At 41.9% G+C, this 20,068-nt stretch overlaps 2 protein-coding genes across 12 annotated transcripts in view; one reads left to right on the top strand and one right to left on the bottom strand.

The window, feature by feature from the left end:
- The window catches only part of LOC133549012 (involucrin-like), a 124,578-nt gene that overhangs the window by 11,063 nt on the left and 93,447 nt on the right, over nucleotides 1-20,068 (bottom strand). The gene's annotated exons all lie outside the window — the stretch shown is intronic.
- Nucleotides 5,448-20,068, top strand: part of LOC133549001 (zinc finger protein 892-like) — a 70,919-nt gene continuing 56,298 nt past the window's right edge. For 4 of the 11 annotated variants that reach the window (XM_061894028.1, XM_061894030.1, XM_061894025.1 and 1 more), the window contains exons 1-4: nucleotides 5,526-5,782; nucleotides 9,143-9,652; nucleotides 12,153-12,254; nucleotides 12,339-12,465. In XM_061894028.1, the coding sequence (XP_061750012.1) occupies nucleotides 9,203-9,652; nucleotides 12,153-12,254; nucleotides 12,339-12,465 (679 nt within the window). In that variant the 5' untranslated portion in view covers nucleotides 5,526-5,782; nucleotides 9,143-9,202. Of the gene's footprint in view, nucleotides 5,783-7,099; nucleotides 7,759-7,821; nucleotides 7,890-8,007; nucleotides 8,722-9,142; nucleotides 9,653-12,152; nucleotides 12,255-12,338; nucleotides 12,466-20,068 lie in introns of those variants that run through there. The other 7 variants (XM_061894017.1, XM_061894026.1, XM_061894016.1 and 4 more) reach the window with 7 other exon arrangements.

The raw sequence follows: 20,068 nt of genomic DNA, 5'->3' as shown, positions 1-20,068 counted from the left end.
CTGCTGGGAGGCTTTTCCACCATTAGGACACATCTTCAGTTGTGTGCCCCAGCGTCACGGGATGTTTCGGCCCGGCTTACCACAAGACACCCTCTGCCGGGGAAGGGCCCACCCTAGGGTGATCAAATCCCTGGGTGTGTGCGTCCCATTAGGTGTTAGCCTTTTGCAGCCCAGCTGGTGTCACTCCTCCTCAACCACAACTATTGGCTCGTCCTCTCTGCTGTGTTGGCCAGACCTTTAGGGGGTTAGGGGGGTCAGTGGCGGCGATGACCAAGAAGAACGTGGTGTTGGAATAAAATTACAACACTTTATATACATATTTATATAATAATTACATATTAATATATGTAACTAAAAGCTCCATTCACAGACAGAGTCCCATTGCTTTTATGAGCGGTCGAGCGAGTCAAAAGCCGAAAAAAATATATATTTTTTTATTTTTATTTTATTTGTAATTCTTTCGTGCGGGCCGCCACAAATAAATTAATGTGTGGGAAACCCTGTCTTATAAATAATTGACATGTTTGGGGGGGGGGGGGGGGGGGGGGGGGGGGGGGTGTTATGATGTGTGTGATCATTAAATATGTATTCTGATATAAGTTCTTCACAGAAAATGAGCCAAAGTCATTGAGTCTCAGTTTGAAAAATTCATTAATTGTATCATTTTTCTTTTAATAAAAAATAAAAACAGCTCCCACAGACCCGGACACTAAACAAGGGTGTGGCGTTAATTGATTGATTTGGTATTGCCTCAAGGGCCAAATGAAATTACACGGCGGGCCAAATTTGGCCAGCAGGCCAGAGTTTGACACCCATGATGTACAATATATGTAACATGTATTAATTAAAATGTTTGTTTTGTTTTGTGTCCTGTAGACATCCATCTGCTGATTGGACATCAAGTACAGGGGTGTCAAACTAAATACAGAGTGGGCCAAAATTCTAAACTGAACAAAGCCACGGGCCAAAGTTGAACAAATTCACCTTTTAATAGGGACCCAAACAAGTTTTGCATTGAATATTGAACAAGCAAGGCTTATATAACTTTATAGTGACATGCAAAATCGAGTTTTGTTGGTAGCGGGGGTGTATATTGTAGCGTCCCGGAAGAGTAAATGCTGCAAAGGGTTCTGGGTATTTGTTCTGTTGTGTTTATGTTGTGTTACGGTGCGGATGATCCCCCGAAATGTGTTTGTCATTCTTGTTTGGTGTGGGTTCACAGTGTGGTGTAACAGTGTTAAAGTTGTTTATACGGCCACCCTCAGTGTGACCTGTAGGGCTGTTGACCAAGTATGCCTTGCATTCACTTGTGTGTGTGTGTGTAGAAGCCGCATATATTACGTGACTAGGTTGTATGGAGGAAAAGTGGACGTGACGACAGGTTGTAGAGGATGCTAAAAGCAGTACCTTTTAGGCACGCCCTCAATATTGTTGTCCGGGGGTGGAAATTTGGGAGAATGGTTGCCACGGGAGATTTTTTTTGGGGGGGGGCACTGAAATTCGGAATTCTCCTGTAAAAATCGGGAGGGTTGGCAAGTATGACAATTAGCGTTGAATGCGGTGATACAGCGGCACCGCCACTGTATAATACCGGCGGGCCAGCTCTAATGTTAATTTATTATTGCCTCAAGGGCCAAATGAAATTACATGGCGGGCCAAATTTGACACCCATGATCAAGAAGGATGTCTCCCTCCTCTGCAGGGGGCCGGCTTCACTGTGGTGATGACTGTTTTATGTTGATAGTATATATTTGTACCATGAATTGATGAACGTGGACCCCAACTTTAACAAGTTTGAAAACGTATTCTGGTGTTACCATTTAGTGGTCAATTGTAGGGAATATGTACTGTACTGTGCAATCTACTAATAAACGTTTCAAGCAATCAAAACTCTTTCAACATTTTGGGTTGCCGACCCAGTTTGCATGTTCTCCTCGTGACTGCGTGGGTTCCCTCCGGCTTCCTCCCACTTCCAAAAACATGCACCTGGGGATAAATTCATTGGCAACACTAAAATGGTCCCCAGTGTGTGTGTGAATGTGAGTGTGAATGTTGTCTGTCTGTGTTGGCCCTGTGATGAGGTGGCCACATGTCCAGGGCGTACGGCGCCTTCCGCCCGATTGTAGCTGGGATAGGCGCCAACGCCCCTCGCGACCCCAAAAGGAATAAGCGGTAGAAAATGGATGGATGAGTTGCCGACCCCTGCTTTAAATAAACAATGATTTGTCTCCTTTTCTGAAATTGTCCGGTTTTCATGAACAATATAAAAACAAGGCAGTGCATCATCCTCACAAGACAATAAACAATTCATCCTTCTGAAGACATAAATATTCAAGAATTGTGTAAATAAATAAACATAAAGTGAGCAAAGAGGTGAGAGTAAGAAGTAAACAAACCTGTACTGAGTAAGACACGTTGATGTTTCTTGAGAACAGCGTCCAGTAGTTGATGTTGTTTGGTTGAAGAAAGTTCCTCCTCGTACTCTGCCATCATTCCTTCGCACATGTTCACACAATCACGACACTTTACACTCACATTCAATCTTTATAATAACTCCAAAAAGGGACAAGCGGTAGTAAATGGATGGATGGAATAACCCACGACTCTCTTTGTTAGCAGCTAGCAAGCTAGGCTAACTGGCGCTAAGCTAGCACGAGAAGACTAACGTATCCAAACACAAACTATCATGAACGATGTTTACTCCATTAAACGACATAAGTGTACACACTCCAACAGATTAAGAAGGACTTTGAAGAATAAAATAACGTCTTCTTTATCAAACGCCATTTTCTTACTTAGCCTCGTCCTGTTTTGTTCGCGCACTTGTTGTCAGATCTCGCGAGAACGCCAAAACTCGCCCTCCAGCACTGAGCGATGGCGGCTGTTCTTAAAGCGACAGTACGACATATTTGGGAGAGGGACATCGCTCCACATATTTATTTTTATTACAGTGTTTTGTTGTTGTTTTTGGTCGGAAAAACAGTTTTTAATTCACCTGGTTACCGACACACATTTAATTATATGATAACGCTGGTGTTATGGCTGACTCGCCGTCACTTTTATCCGTCCCAGAGCGCCTCCCACAGCTGAAATACATGAACTCCGCCACATGGTGGCGCCATTGTGCGAACAGTTGCGTTTGCAAAATAAACTTTAATTGTAAAAAAAAAACAACATGAAAATATCTACTTGTCGTTAAGTTAGATATTTGGTTGACTTGATTCATAGGCCCCGCCCACCTTGTCTGGATACCGCCCCCATTTCCTGCATGAAGAAGACGTTGATGCTTTGGACCAAGGGGCACCAACCTTTTTGAAACCAAGAGCTACTTCTTGGGTACTGATTAATGCAAAGGGCTACCAGTTTGATACACACTTAAATAAATTGCCAGAAATAGCCAATTTGATTAATTTTCCTTTAATAAAAAAAAAAAAAAAAAAAAAAAATATATATATATATATATATATATATATATATATATCCATCCATCCATTTCTACCGCTTATTCCCTTTTGGGGTCGCGGGGGCGCTGGTGCCTATCTCAGCTACTATATATATATATATATATATATATATATATATATATATATATATATATATATATATATATATATATATATATATATATTTGAATGGGTATTTATGTGTGTCATTCCGTCGAACGGAAGGTTTTTTGTAGAACAAAAATGATGAAAAAAACACTTGATTGAACGGTTTAAAAGAGGAGAAAACAGGAAAAAAATTAAAATTTAATTTTGAAAGATAGTCCATCTTAAATTTCGACTCTTTGAAATTCAAAATTCAACCGAAAAAAATGAAGAGAAAAACTAGCTAATTCGAATCCTTATGAAAAAAAAAAATAATAATTTATTGAACATCGTTAGTAAATTTTCTTGATTAAGATTAATTTTAGAATTTTGATGACATGTTTTAAATAGGTTAAAATCCAATCTGCACTTTGTTAGAATATATAACAAATTGGTATATTTCAAACAAAGACAAATCATTATTTCTTCTAGATTTTCCAGAACAAACATTTTAAAAGAAATTCAAAAGACTTTGAAATAAGATTTAAATTTGATTCTACAGATTTTCTAGATTTGCCAGAATATTTTTTTTTAATTTTAATCATAAGTTTGAAGAAATATTTCACAAATATTCTTCGTCGAAAAACAGAAGCTAAAATGAAGAATCAATCAATCAATCAATGTTTATTTATATAGCCCCAAATCACAAATGTCTCAAAGGACTGCACAAATCATTACGACTACAACATCCTCGGAAGAACCCACAAAAGGGCAAGGAAAACTCACACCCAGTGGGCAGGGAGAATTCACATTCAGTGGGACGCCAGTGACAATGCTGACTATGAGAAACCTTGGAGAGGACCTCAGATGTGGGCAACCCCCCCCCCCCCCCCTCTACTATACTAATACTAAAATGTATGTATTATTCTTTACAATTAAAAATATATATACTTGAACATTGATTTAAATTGTCAGGAAAGAAGAGGAAGGAATTTAAAAGGTAAAAAGGTATATGTGTTTAAAAATCCTAAAATCATTTTTAAGGTTGTATTTTTTCCTCTAAAATTATCTTTCTGAAAGTTATAAGAAGCAAAGTAAAAAAAAAAATAAATGTATTCAAACAAGTGAAGACCAAGTCTTTAAATAATTTTCTTGGATTTTCAAATTCTATTTGAGTTTTGTCTCTCTTAGAATTAAAAATGTCGAGCAAAGCCAGACCAGCTTGCTAATAAATAAATACAATTTAAAAATTGAAGCAGGTCACTGGTAAGTGCTGCTATTTGAGCTATTTTTAGAACAGGCCAGTGGGCGACTCTTCTGGTCCTTACGGGCGACCTGGTGCCCGCGTTGGTGACCCCTGCTTTGGACTATCCCGCACGTCCTCCAAACCGGAATCCATTTGACCACACGTGTGACGTCATCGTGTCTCGTTCCATTCACCAACACCACGTTGCACTACAGCGGGGGTCATTGATTGATTGAATTGACTGATTGAAGATTTTATTAGTAGATTGCACAGTACAGTACATATTCCATACAATTGACCACTAAATGGTAACACACAACTTGCTTAACGACAAGTAGATCTTTTCACTTTTTTTTTTTGTCTTTTTGTTGTTGTTTTTTTTTACAATTACAGCTTATTTTGCAAAAACAACTGTTCAAACAATGGCGCCACCATGTGGCAGAGTTTATGTATTTCAGCTGTGGGAGGCGCTCTGGGACGGATAAAAGTGACGACGAGTCAGCCATAACACCAGCGTTATTATATAATTAAATGTGTGTCGGTAACCAGGTGAATTAAAAACTGTTTTTTCGACCAAAAACAACAACAAAACACTGTAATAAAAATAAAAATGTGTAGCGATGTCCCCCTCCCAGATATGTCGTACTGTCGCTTTAAGAACAGCGCCATCGCGCAGTGCTGGAGGGCGAGTTTTGGCGTTCTCGCGAGATTTGACCACAAGCGCGAATAAAACAGGACGAGGGTAGGTAAGAAAACGGCGTTTGATGAAGAAGACGTTATTGTAGTCTTTAAAGTCCTGCGTTCTTAATCTGTTGGAGTGTGTACACTTATGTCGTTTAATGGAGTAAACATCGTTCATGATAGTTTGTGTTTGGATACGTTAGTCTTCTCGTGCTAGCTTAGCGCTAGTTAGCTTAGCTTGCTAGCTGCTAATAAAGAGTCTCGCGGGTTATTCCATCCATCCATTTCTACCGCTTGTCCCTTTTTGGGGTTATTATAAAGATCGAATGTGAGTGTAAAGTGTCGTGATTGTGTGAACATGTGCGAAGGAATGATGGCAGAGTACGAGGAGGAACTTTCTTCAACCAAACAACATCAACTACTGGACATCAACTACCCCGACTTAAAGAAGTTGAAAACTTATTGGTGTGTTACCATTTAGTGGTCAATTGTAGGGAATATGTACTGTACTGTGCAATCTACTAATAAAATCTTCAATCAGTCAATCAATCAAAAAAACGCTGTCCTCAAGAAATATAAACGTGTCTTGCTCAGTACAAGTTTGTTTACTTCTTACTCTCACCTGTTTGCTCACTTTATGTTTATTTATTAACACAATTCTTGAATATTTATGTCTTTAGAAGGATGAATTGTTTATTGTCTTGTGAGGATGATGCACTGCCTTGTTTTTATATTGTTCATGCAAACAGGACAATTTCAGGAGACAAATCATTGTTTATTTAAAGCAGGGGTCGGCATCCCAAAATGTTGAAAGAGTTTTGATTGATTGATTGATTGAAACTTTTATTAGTAGATTGCACAGTACAGTACATTTTTCGTACAATTGACCACTAAATGGTAACACACCAATACGTTTTGCAACTTGTTAAAGGCCTACTGAAAGCCACTACTACCAACCACGCAGTCTGATAGTTTATATATCAATGATGAAATATTAACATTGCAACACATGCTAATACGGCCTTTTTAGTTTACTATCCATCCATCATCTTCCGCTTATCCGAGGTCGGGTCGCGGGGCCAACAGCCTAAGCAGGGAAACCCAGACTTCCCTCTCCCCAGCCACTTCGTCTAGCTCTTCCCGGGGGATCCCGAGGCGTTCCCAGGCCAGCCGGGAGACATAGTCTTCCCAACGTGTCCTGGGTCTTCCCCGTGGCCTCCTACCGGTTGGACGTGCCCTAAACACCTCCCTAGGGAGGCGTTCGGGTGGCATCCTGACCAGATGCCCGAACCACCTCATCTGGCTCCTCTCCATGTGGAGGAGCAGCGGCTTTACTTTGAGTTCCTCCCGGATGGCAGAGCTTCTCACCCTATCTTTAAGGGAGAGACCTGCCACACGGCGGAGGAAACTCATTTCGGCCGCTTGTACCCGTGATCTTATCCTTTCGGTCATGACCCAAAGCTCATGACCATAGGTGAGGATGGGAACGTAGATCGACCGGTAAATTCTCCGTCTTCACCACAACGGATCGGTACAACGTCCGCTTTACTGAAGACGCCGCACCGATCCGCCTGTCGATCTCACGATCCACTCTTCCCTCACTCGTGAACAAGACTCTTAGGTACTTGAACTCCTCCACTTGGGGCAGGGTCTCCTCCCCAACCCGGAGATGGCATTCCACCCTTTTCCGGGCGAGAACCATGGACTCGGACTTGGAGGTGCTGATTCTCATTCCGGTCGCTTCACACTTGGCTGCGAACCGATCCAGTGAGAGCTGAAGATCCCGGTCAGATGAAGCCATCAGGACCACATCATCTGCAAAAAGCAGAGACCTAATCCTGCGGTCACCAAACCGGAACCCCTCAACGCCTTGACTGCGCCTAGAAATTCTGTCCATAAAAGTTATGAACAGAATCGGTGACAAAGGACAGCCTTGGCTTTTAGTTTACTAAATTGCAATTTTAAATTTCCCGGGACTTTTTTCTTGAAAACGTCGCGTAATGATGACGTGTACGTGTGACGTCACGGCGCTGTTATGAAATGAGCGCTGCGTACACACACAGCTAAAAGTCAACTGCTTTAACGGCATAATTACACAGTATTTTGGACATCTGTGTTGCTGAATCTTTTGCAATTTGTTCAATTAATATTGGAGAAGTCAAAGTAGAAAGACGGAGTTGGGAAGCTTTAGCCTTTAGCCACACAAACACACGGTGATTCCTTGTTTAAAATTCACGGCCGTGAAACTTTACTATGGATCACAGCGGACATGGATCCTGACTGAATTTCAACCAGCAGGTTTCGGTGAGAAAATTGTGGTTAAAAAGTTCTTACCGGATATCAGCTGAGCTTGTGCCGTCCATACAGTTGCCGTCGACTTCCCCGAGACACTGCGCTTCAACACCCGGCCGTGGACGTACATTTCCGACTATCAGGTACTGTTGAACTCCCTAGAACACTAGCAACACAATAGAAAGATAAGGGATTTCCCAGAATTATCCTAGTAAATGTCTCTAAAAACATATGAATCTGTCTCAATGCAACGCGATTGCAATCGCATTTTTTTTTTTAACTTATTTTATTAACTATCAATATCCTCAAACACAAATCCTTCATCCTCGCTCAAATTAATGGCGAAATTGTCTTTTTCTCGGTCTGAATAGCTGTTTTTGTTGGAGGCTCCCATTAAAATCAATGTGAATATATGAGGAGCCATCAACATGGGACGTCATCGTCTGCGACTTCCGGAACAGGCAGGGCTTTTCTCCAGTTCCGAACTTTATCGTGGATGTTCTCTACTAAATCCTTTCAGCAAAAATATGGCAAGATCGCGAAATGAGGGTGGCCGTATAAACAACTTTAACACTGTTACAAATATGCGCCACACTGTGAACCCACACCAAACGAGATTGACAAATATATTTCGGGAGAGCATCCGCACCGTAACACAACATAAACACTACAGAACAAATACCCAGAACCCCTTGCAGCATTAACACTTCCGGGACGGTACAATATACACCTCCCGCTACCACCAAACTCCGCCCCCCCAACCCATTGTTATTTTATTTTTAAATTTATTAGCCTGTGGAAAAAGTTAAAGTTGATATTTACCTCCTGCGATGAGGTGGCGACATGTCCAGGGTGTACGCTGCCTTCCGCCCGATTGTAGCTGATATAGGCACCAGCGCCCCCCGTGACCCTAAAGGTAATAAGGGGTAGAAAATGGATGGATATTTACCTCAGAAGGCTGCAAATAGAAAAGAGGTATTACAATTTCTATTTAAATTGTTTTTAATATACCATTGATGTTTTTTGTTTTTTGAAAGTTGCTTTTGCACTGTTAAGTTATATAAGTGTTGCTTGTTCCATATTCAGTGTTAAAGCAAATTAGTTTTGCAACTTAGCAATAATTAACAATGTATTCATGCACTCTCTTGCTACTTCAAGGGTTGAATGTTTGATTCATTCATTAATGTTATTTTATTTTCAAATGTATTATTAGCCTGTGGAAAAAGATAATGTTGATATTTACCTCAGAGTAATGTTGATTTTGCACTATTAAGTTATTTAAACGTTGCTTGTTCCATATTCAGTGTTGAAGCAAATCAGTGTAGCAAACTGAGCAATAGAGGACATTTTGGGACAGCATGGTGGTCAGCTATTAAGTCGTCTGTTTTCATTGCAGAATTCCACAGTATTCTGGACGTCTGTGTTGGTGAATCTTCTGCAATTTGTTCAATGAACAATGGAGACAGCAAAGAAGAAAGCTGTAGGTGGGAAGCGGTGTATTGCGGCTGGCTGCAGCAATACAAACACAGCCGGTGTTTCATTGTTTTCATTCCCGAAAGATTACAGTCAAGCTTTACTATGGAACAGAGAGGTCAAGCGAACACGGTTGGATTGGACCACACACACAAAGTACAGTGTATTATGCAGCGATCATTTCGAAAGATCGTGTTTCGAAGAGGGTCCCTTGCTCAGGGCAGAAATGGGCATCGCCACCCTCCGTCCACTGGTGCTGAAGAAAGGTGCGGGGCCAACTATTTTCAACATACCACGGCCAGGCATCAGTGGCAGTGTCACTGTCAGTGCTCCCAGTGCCAGTACTTCGACAAGTTCAGACCACCACACCCCCTCCACAAGTGGACAGACCGTGCACATGAGGTCTGCATTTAACAAAAGGAGAAGGAAGGTGGTAAGGATCTTGATTTCCAGTTTCCATAGTCATACTCACAGACATAGTCATAGACTACTCCATGAACAATGAAATAAATTAACAATAAAATAGTCTCCATATAATTATTGCATGTTTTGGACACTCGGGTGAAGAGAAGAGCGGAGAGTTCTACCGATCACCACCTGGTGGTGAGTTGGCTGCGATGGTGGGGGAGGATGCCGGACAGACCCGGCAGGCCCAAGCGCATTGTGAGGGTCTGCTGGGAACGTCTTGTAGAGTCTCCTGTCAGAGAGAGTTTCAATTCCCACCTCCGGAAGAACATTGAACATGTCACGAGGGAGGTGCGGGACATTGAGTCCGAGTGGACCACGTTCCCCACCTCTAATGTCGAGGCAGCTGTTTGGCGCTGTGGCTGCAAGGTAGTTGGTGCCTGTCGGGGCGGTAGTCCCAGAACCCGTTGGTGGACACCAGCAGCGAGGGATGCCGCCAAGTGAAGAAGGAGTCCTATCGGGTTCTTTTTGCTCGTAGGACTCCGGAGGCAGTGGACGGGTACCAACGGGCCAAGCGGTGTGCAGCTTCAGTAGTCGCGGAGGCAAAAACTCGGACATGGAAGGACTTTGGGGAAGCCATGGAAAACGACTTCCGGACGGCTTCGAAGCGATTCTGGGCCACCATCCGCCGCCTCAGGAAGGGGAAGCAGTGCACTGTCAACACCGTGTATGGTGCGGATGGTGTTATGCTGACCTCGACTGTGGATGTTGTGGATCGGTGGAAGGAATACTTTGAAGACCTCCTCAATCCCACAAACCCGTCTTCCTATGAGGAAGCAGTGCTCGGAGAATCTGTGGTGGACTCTCCTATTTCTAGGGCTGAGGTTGCTGAGGTAGTTAAAAAGCTCCTCGGTGACAAGGCCCCGGGGGTGGATGAGATCCGCCCGGAGTTCCTTAAGGCTCTCGATGCTGTGGGGCTGTCTTGGTTGACAAGACTCTGCAGCATCGCGTGGACATTGGGGGCGGTACCTCTGAATTGGCAGACCGGGATGGTGGTCCCTCTCTTTAAGAAGGGGGACCGGAGGGTGTGTTCCAACTATCGTGGGAACACACTCCTCAGCCTTTCCGGTAAGGTTTATTCAGGTGTACTGGAGAGGAGGTTACACCGGATATTCGAACCTCAGATTCAGTAGGGGCAGTGTGGTTTTCGTCCTGGTCGTGGAACTTTGGACCAGCTCTATACTCTCGGCAGGGTCCTTGAGGGTTCATGGGAGTTTGCCCAACCAGTCTACTTGTGCTTTGTGGACTTGGAGAAGGCATTCGACCGTGTCCCTCGGGAAGTCCTGTGGGGAGTGCTCAGAGAGTATGGGGTATCGGACTGTCTGACTGGGGCGGTTCGCTCCTTGTACGATCAGTGTCAGAGCTTGGTATGCATTGCTGGCAGTAAGTCGGACACATTTCCAGTGAGGGTTGGACTCCGCCAGGGCTGCCCTTTGTCACCCATTCTGTTCATAACTTTTATGGACGGAATTTCTAGGCGCAGTCAAGGTGTTGAGGGGTTCCAGTTTAGTGGCCGCGGGATCAGGTCTCTGCTTTTTGCAGATGATGTGGTCCTGATTGCTTCATCCCGCCAGGATCTTCTGCTCTCACTGGATCGGTTCGCAGCAGAGTGTGAAGCGACCGGAATGAGTATCAGCACCTCAAAGTCTGAGTCCATGGTTCTTGCCCGGAAAAAGGTGGAGTGCCACCTCCGGGTTTGGGAGGAGACCCTGCCCCAAGTGGAGGAGTTCAAGTACTTAGGAGTCTTTTTCACGAGTGAGGGAAGAGTGGATCGTGAGATCGACAGGCGGATCGGTGCGGCGTCTTCAGTAATGCGGACGTTGTACCGATCCGTTGTGGTGAAGAAGGAGCTGAGCCGGAAGGCAAAGCTCTCAATTTACCGGTCGATCTACGTTCCCATCCTCACCTATGGTCATGAGCTTTGGGTCATGACCGAAAGGACAAGATCACGGGTACAAGCGACCAAAATGAGTTTCCTCCGCCGGGTGGCTGGTCTCTCCCTTAGAGATAGGGTGAGAAGCTCTGCCATCCGGAGGAACTCAAAGTAAAGCCGCTGCTCCTTCACATCGAGAGGAGCCAGATGAGGTGGTTCGGGCATCTGGTCAGGATGCCACCCGAACGCCTCCCTAGGGAGGTGTTTAGGGCACGTCCAACCGGTAGGAGGCCACGGGGAAGACCCAGGACACGTTGGGAAGACTATGTCTCCCGGCTGGCCTGGGAACGCATCGGGATCCCCCGGGAAGAGCTAGACAAAGTGGCTGGGGAAAGGGAAGTCTGGGCTTCCCTGCTTAGGCTGCTGCCCCCGCGACCAGACATCGGATAAGTGGCAGAAGATGGATGGATGGATGGATAATTATTGCTTCAAGTTCTAGTCAAGATTTTTTTGCAGTATAAAGTATCGTACATTTACTGACATTACTGTCAATAGATTACAATAGACAATAATATCAAGTATTGTACATTTACAGACAATAGATCAGATCATGGCCAGTACGACTACGGCATCAGTGGTGGATGAACCAATGGCAATGGCACTAGATTTGCCTGATGAGGAGGGCGATCAAGATCAGGTCTGATTTGTTTTCCAAATCAATGTTCAAATGGATTACAGTTCAAGCCCAATAGAGAAAGTATTCATCATTTATTACATGTAGCTGTTTTTCCATTTCCAGGGAAGTAAGCAAGGATGCCAGAGGGACTGGGTACCGATTGGGACAGCACCAACGCCAATGACTAGTAGCAGGAGCACCCGAACGGGGAAAATACTTCATATATCAAAGGGTATGTCTATTTCAGTGATAAATAAATAATGATAAATGGGTTGTACTTGTATAGCGCTTTTCTACCTTCAAGGTACTTAAAGCGCTTTGACACTACTTCCACATTCACACACTGATGGGTGGAGCTGCCATGCAAGGCGCTTACCAGCACCCATCAGGAGCAAGGGTGTAGTGTCTGCACCACGCCGTCCCTGAACATGATTCTGCACATCACAGTACACATTGCACAGCTGCCTGTGCAGAGTAGAGTAGACAGATCAATTAGGTGATTCATAGACAATAATTAGTTTGGATCCTAATCTAACTTTAACAGATTATATAAAACAACTTGTGTTTTATTTTATTGTTAGGACAGCAGGTGACCTCAGAGATACTTGAGAGGGTTAGAGCTCTGCCAGCTGGCGTTAGTTAAGTCCCATCATCAAGTGTAGCGGCTCCATCTGACAGCCCCGAGATGCAACTCCAGGTGCGTCTGGAACGCAAGCCAAGCTACGACCACTTCCTGCGTTGTTTGATGAAGGACCAGCATCAAGTCCCGCTGCGCCTTCTGTTAGTGGTTTTTTATGGCGTCACATTAGTGCCAAAAATCCAAGCGTATAAAAACAGTTATCACGCGCTGATTCTCCACTTCGTCCGCAAAAGGGTGTCGCGCGTGCCGTCTTCGTTTTGGCACTTTGTGGGCGGTTATTCTTACACGGCCCCTCCTTTCTGATTGGTCATGCGAAAATCGCTCAGGGCCAATCAGGAGTACAGCAGGGCGGGTCATCGTCAATATGTAGCAAGATAATACAACTCTTGTCGACAAACATATTCTAAAAAGTCCAAATTTAGTGGAGTTGTGGAAAAAGCCAATTGAATTTTATCTAAAAGGCTTTGAAGAAGGTAACGTCTCATCTGTTGAGAAAACATCACATAGATAAGTGAAGTGAATTATATTTATATAGCGCTTTTCTCTAGTGACTCAAAGCGCTTTACATAGTGACACCCAATATCTAAGTTACATTTAAACCGGTGTGGGTGGCACTGGGAACAGGTGGGTAAAGTGTCTTGCCCAAGGACACAACGGCAGTGACTAGGATGGCGGAAGCAGGAATCGAACCTGCAACCCTCAAGCTACCAACCGAGCTATGCCAGTGTCAAGATCAATATCTCCCTTTTCATACACATAGAACCAGTCCACAGATGTCAGTCAATGATGGAAACTATATTTTCAAATATTCTTTCCTCACTTATCTGTTTTATAAAATATTTTTATTTATCTAATATTTGTATATATGCCACAATGTGGGACTATTCATTTTCTTTCCTCTATCTACTTTAAGTTTACACCAGAGTCCACCCGAACCCACTTATCTATCAGTACTTCATATCAGGACCACATGATTAGCATATGGGCCTAATTATTGATGTTATGATTGCAATTACTATTTTAGTAGGATAATGAATGACAGGTTATCACTACAATTAATTAATATGGTTTTAATGTTACTATAAAAAGTATTTACTCTTCTGCAAACAACTCAAACTATGGAAAATTACATATCAGCCCAGATCAGTATAGATGGTAGAGTTAAAAAAAGGAATTAAAAAAACAACATAAAAAGCTAGCGCCATACATTAGCCAAATTAAGTCTGAGAGATAATAGTGTAAGACAGGGGTCGGGAACCTTTTTGGCTGAGAGAGCCATGAAATCCAAATATTGTAAAATGTATTTCCGGAAGAGCCATATAATATTTATTTTAAGACTGAATACAATATGTGCATTTTTAAGTAAGACTAACATCATTTTTAGAGGATAATAAGTATTTTATTCCTTTTAATAACATTATTCTGAAGCTAAACAATAATAATTTAAATACTTCTTACCATTAATGCGCCCCTCCTGTACCCCAAAGGACAGCTGGGGTTGGTTGAGCCACTCATAACCTTGAACCGGTGCGGTAGAAAACGGATGGATGGTTTAAAATGCGAATGGTTTATTATTTGAACGTTATTTTTTCGTGAAATGATCAAGTATGACACATAGACTGGACCTCATTTCAGTAGGCCTTTTAATTGTTTAATTAAAATGTTATTTAATATACCATTGATGTTTTTTCGTTTGTTTTTTGAAAGTTGATTTTGCACTATTAAGTTAAACAAGCGTTGCTTGTTCCATATTCAGTGTTAAAGCAAATCAGTGTAGCAAACTGAGCAATAATTAACGTATTATTCATGCACTTTCTCTTGCTGCTTCAAGGCTTGAATGTTTGATTCATTCATTATTATTTTATTTTCAAATTCATTATTAGCCTGTGGAAAAAGTTCATTTTGATATTTACCTCAGAAGGCTGCAAATAGAAAAGAGGCAGTCGATTTTTATTTACATTTTATTTGATATGCCATTGATATTTTTTAATTATTATTATTATTTGAAAGTGGATATTGCATGTCACTATAAAGTTATATAAGCCTTGCTTGTTCAATATTCAATGCAAAACTTGTTTGGGTCCCTATTAAAAGGTGAATTTTTTCAACTTTGGCCCGCAGCTTTGTTCAGTTTTAAATTTTGGCCCATGTGTGGGTGGGTGGTTGTGGTACACAGAACATCAATTTCCACACTTCTATTAGCCCTGGGTCCAGTGGACCCGGACATCTTATATATAATAGAAATGTGTAGGGCGGGGTTATGGTGTGTGTGGTCATTAAATATGTATTCTTATATGTTCTTCACAGAAAATGGCCAAAGTCAGCGAGTTTCAGTTTGAAAAATTCATTAATTGTATCATTTTTCTTTTAATAAAACATGAAAACGGCTCCTTCAGACCCGAACACCACACAAGGGTGTGGTGTCTAACACTAGTGTAGGGCTGGTCGTTATGGATCAAAACTCATATCCCGATATAGCTTGCTCAATAAACTAACCCGCAAATGGAAATATCCATCGACAATATCAAATCCATTGATTTGATTTTGCCTCAAGGGCCGAATGAAATTACACGGCGGGCCAATTTTGCCCCGTGGGCCAGATTTTGAGACCTATGATATGTAACATGTATGAGTTAAAATGTTTGTTTTGTTTTGTGTCCTGTAGACATCCATCAGCTGATTGGACATCAAGTAGGATGTCTCCCTCTGCAGGGGGGCCGCTTCACTGTGGAGGGTGGCTATCCACAGCCACCCTGTGTAAAAGAAGAAGAGGATCCACAGCCCCTTGATATTAAAGAGGAAAATGAGGATACACAGCATCCCCGAGGTATGGAAGAAGAGGAGCATCTGCAGTCCTTCAACATTCAAGAAGAAGGGGAGAGAGAGTGTCTTCTTGGGCAGGAGGAGGCTGATCCCACCAAGTTTCCATTGACCGTTGTCTATGTAAAGACCGAAGACCATGAAGAGAAACCCCCCGAGTCCTCACAGCTTCATCACAGTCCAAGTAAGCAGAACATCCAGATATCATCGAATCCAATGTTTGTAACTCATGTTCATCCAGGGTCCACCATTCTCTCTCAAGGTGGAGATATACTTGCTTTTTTACACAAGCATTATAAAAATGCTTCATTAATCAACAACAATGAAATTGCTGGGTTGCAACAATGTGACCTAGAGGCCGTGTCAAATGAAGGTTAACATTCATCTGCGGTCCTCGCCAAGGTTTCTCATAGTCATTCACATTGACATCCCACTGGGTTGTGAGTTTTTCCTTCCCCTTATGTGGGCTCTGAACCGAAAATGTTGTTCTGCTTGTGCAGCCCTTTGAGACACTTGTGATTTAGGGCTATATAAATAAACATTGATTGATTGATTGAACTTGCTTTAACATTATGCTGGGACTTTAAGGTTTCCTTTTTTGCTTTTGGTTTCTTGTGAGTGGTTCAGTTTCTTCTCTTTTGGAATGGACCTCCTTTCTGTTTCTCCTACTTTTGATTTCTCACAGGATTTGGTCAATTGCATTTACATTTTTTTGTCCTTCAGGTGTGCGATCAGCTCTCTTGTTAGTATGTCAGGTTTAACTGCAGTTTATTTTGTGTTTGTTTATCAGAACATTTTCTGGTGCAACTTTTCTAAAGCATGCGTTTTTCCTTTTGTGCTCTGCAGATGTCTGTGAAGAACGTCTTCTCCCTGAGCAGCAGGAGTGGACCTCCAGGATGAAGCCGGAGGAGCCACAGCCCCCACACATCAAAGAGATGGAGCTTCAAGACCCACACATTAAAGCAGAAGAGGAGGAACACAGCATCAGTCGAGAGGAAAAGCACATTGAAGAACTGGAGAAAGTTATTATCCCCAAGAAGCCATTGAATGGTGTCACTGTGAAGCGTAAAGACAAGTTCAAAGGTGATATCAAGACACGTCACACACACTTTCAATGCTCTCACTGTGGCAAAACTTTTACTCGCCAGCATAGTATGAAAAGTCACATGAGAACGCACACTGGAGAAAAAGATGTTCTCTGCTCAATCTGCGGTAAATGTTTTTACGCACAGAGTGATTTGAAAAAACACATGAGAACACACACCGGAGAAACCCCTTTCATCTGTTTGATCTGTGGTAAAAGTTTTACACAAAATGGGAATCTGAAAACACACATGAAAACACACACTGGGGAAAAAGACTTTACCTGTTCAATCTGTGGTAAAGGTTTCATACAAAAAGGTCATCTGAAAACACACATGAAAACACACACTGGGGAAAAAGGTTTTCCCTGTTCAATCTGTGGTAAAGATTTTACAGAAAAAGGTTATTTGATAAGACACATGAGAAGGCACACTGGAGAAAACCCGTTTCCCTGTTACCACTGCACAAAAAGCTTTTCGGAACGGTCAACACTCGTACAGCACATGAGAGAACACAACGGAGAAAATACATTCATGTGCGTTTACTGTGACAAAACGTTTCAACGCGCTTCTGATCTGAAAAATCACTCAAGAATACACACAGGCGAAAAACGCCTTTTCTGTTCAATATGTCATACGTGTTTTCTGAATAATAAAGACTTTCAAAGACACATGAGAACACACACTACAGAAAGACCTTTCGAGTGCTCTGTTTGCGGCAAAAGATTCTGTGTGAAGGCAAGTTTGAAAATACACACAAAAATACACACTGGTGAAAAACCTCATACCTGTTCAAGGTGCAACAAAAGATTCTTTACTCGGTCAAACCTTAGAGTACACATGAGAACACACACTGGAGTTAAACCATTCATGTGCTCAATTTGCAACAACAGATACCTGCAAAAGATACACTTGGTAATACACAAAAGGACGCACACTGGTGAAAAACCCTTTATCTGTTCAGTGTGTGGTAGAAGTTTCGCACAACTTTCCTATTTGAAAAAACACATGAGAATACACTCTGGGGAAAAACCATATCCCTGTGCAAGGTGCAACAAAGGTTTTACTAAACAACAATCACTTGTAAAACACCTGAGAACACACACAGGAGAGAAAGTACCGGAGTAAGAAACAATTTGAAATAACGCTGACGTTCTAACAACATCACCACTTGTAACGTGTGTGACACAATCATGTCATAATGCTTCCACCATTTTTAGATTACGTTTTCTTTAGGTATTTTACTTCCAGTCAAGTACATGTATTATTATAAGCTCTCCCTACTCCTTTTTTGGACATATTGTCATGTGAAATTGTGAATATGTGATGTATACACTGTAGATGCAGTATATGCACGTTCAAAATAAACTAATACCGATACCAAACAGCTGCAGTATTCAGAGGATTCATTTCAAATCTAGAAATGATTTTGATTGATTGAATCTTTTTATTGGCAGATCGTGAGGGAAGAGATGGATGAAATGGGGTAAAAAGAGTAAAGATGTGAAAATAATAGATGGTAAAAGACTTGAGACTTTTCAAATCATAATGCAAAAGGACAAGAAGTCCAAATATGAATTAGTGAAAATCGAAATAGACCTTATGTAATTTGCGTTAAAAAAAAAAAAACTAGGTTTAATGTTCATCTTGATCTTGTGATATATGAAAGGTATGAAAGGAAATTAATTCTATAACATTTTGTACCATATTGATATGTGTCATAAGTCAAGTATGAGAAGCAGCAGTCTGGAGCAGATATTAAAAAGTCAAAGATTGTTCAGTTTTGTGCAGCTGACATTTTAAACTGGAGGACTTTGACCAGACTGGAAAGTCGACTCATTTGAAGAAAGAAATGAAACCATATTCCCCCCATATTGCTTGTTCCATATTCAGTGTTAAAGCAAAGTGAGCAATAATTAACATTTTATTCATGCACTTTCTCTTGCTACTTCAAGGCTTGAATGTTTGATTCATGCATTATTTTGTTTTCAGATGTATTATTAGCCCGTGGAATAAGTTCATTTTGATATTTACCTCAGAAGGCTGCAAATAGAAAAGAGGCATTCAATTTTTAATTACATTTTATTTGATATGCCGTTGGTATGTTTTAATTACTATTATTATTATTTGAAAGTGGATTTTGCATGTCACTATAAAGTTATATAAGCCTTGCTTGTTCAAAATTCAATGCAAAACTTGTTTGGATCCTTATTAAAAGGTGAATTTTTTCAACTTTGGCCCGCAACTTTGTCCAGTTTTACATTTTGGCCCACTCTGTATTTGAGTTTGACACCCCTGCTTTACAGCACGAGTGTCGGGAAAAATTCCCCAAGTAATCTTAATATTTCACTAAAACCACAGTGTCCACGAAATAATAATACATTTTACTACAGCGGAACACCAATTTATATCAATTAATCAGTTTATTTATATAGCCCTCAATCACAAATGTCTCAAAGGGCTGCACACGCCACAACATCCGCGGTACAGAGCCCACATAAGGGCAAGGAAAAACTCACAACCCAGTGGGACGTCGATGTGAATGACAATGAGAAACCTTGGAGAGGACTGCAGATGTGGGTGACCCCCGCCCCCCCTCTAGGAGAGACTGAAAGCATTGGACGTCGACTGTGTCTATCATAATATTGTGAGAGTCCAGTCCATAGTGGATCTAACATAATAGTGAGAGTCCAGTCCATAGTGGATCTAACATAATATTGTGAAAGTCCAGTCCGTAATGGATCTAACATAATAGGGAGAGTACAGTCCATAGTGGATCTAACATAATAGTGTGAGAGTCCAGTCCGTAATGGATCTAACATAATAGGGAGAGTACAGTCCATAGTGGATCTAACATAATACTGAGAGTCCAGTCCATAGTGGATCTAACATAATAGTGAGAGTCCAGTCCATAGTGGATCTAATGTAATAGTGTGAGAGTCCAGTCCATAGTGGATCTAACATAATAGTGAGAGTCCAGTCCATAGTGAATCTAACATAATAGTGAGAGTCCAGTCCATAGTGGATCTAACATAATAGTGAGAGTCCAGTCCATAGTGGGTCTAACATAATAGTGAGAGTCCAGTCCATAGTGGATCTAACATAATAGGGAGAGTCCAGTCCATAGTGGATCTAATGTAATAGTGTGAGAGTCCAGTCCATAGTGGATCTAACATAATAGTGAGAGTCCAGTCCATAGTGGATCTAACATAATAGTGAGAGTCCAGCAGCGCAGAGATGTCCCCAACCGATGCACAGGCGAGCGGTCCACTCCGGGTTCCGACTCTGGACAG

This window comes from Nerophis ophidion, linkage group LG03, assembly GCF_033978795.1.
Source record: "Nerophis ophidion isolate RoL-2023_Sa linkage group LG03, RoL_Noph_v1.0, whole genome shotgun sequence".
NCBI classification, from domain to species: Eukaryota; Metazoa; Chordata; class Actinopteri; order Syngnathiformes; family Syngnathidae; genus Nerophis; species Nerophis ophidion.
This window is presented reverse-complemented; position numbering and strand designations above follow the sequence as displayed.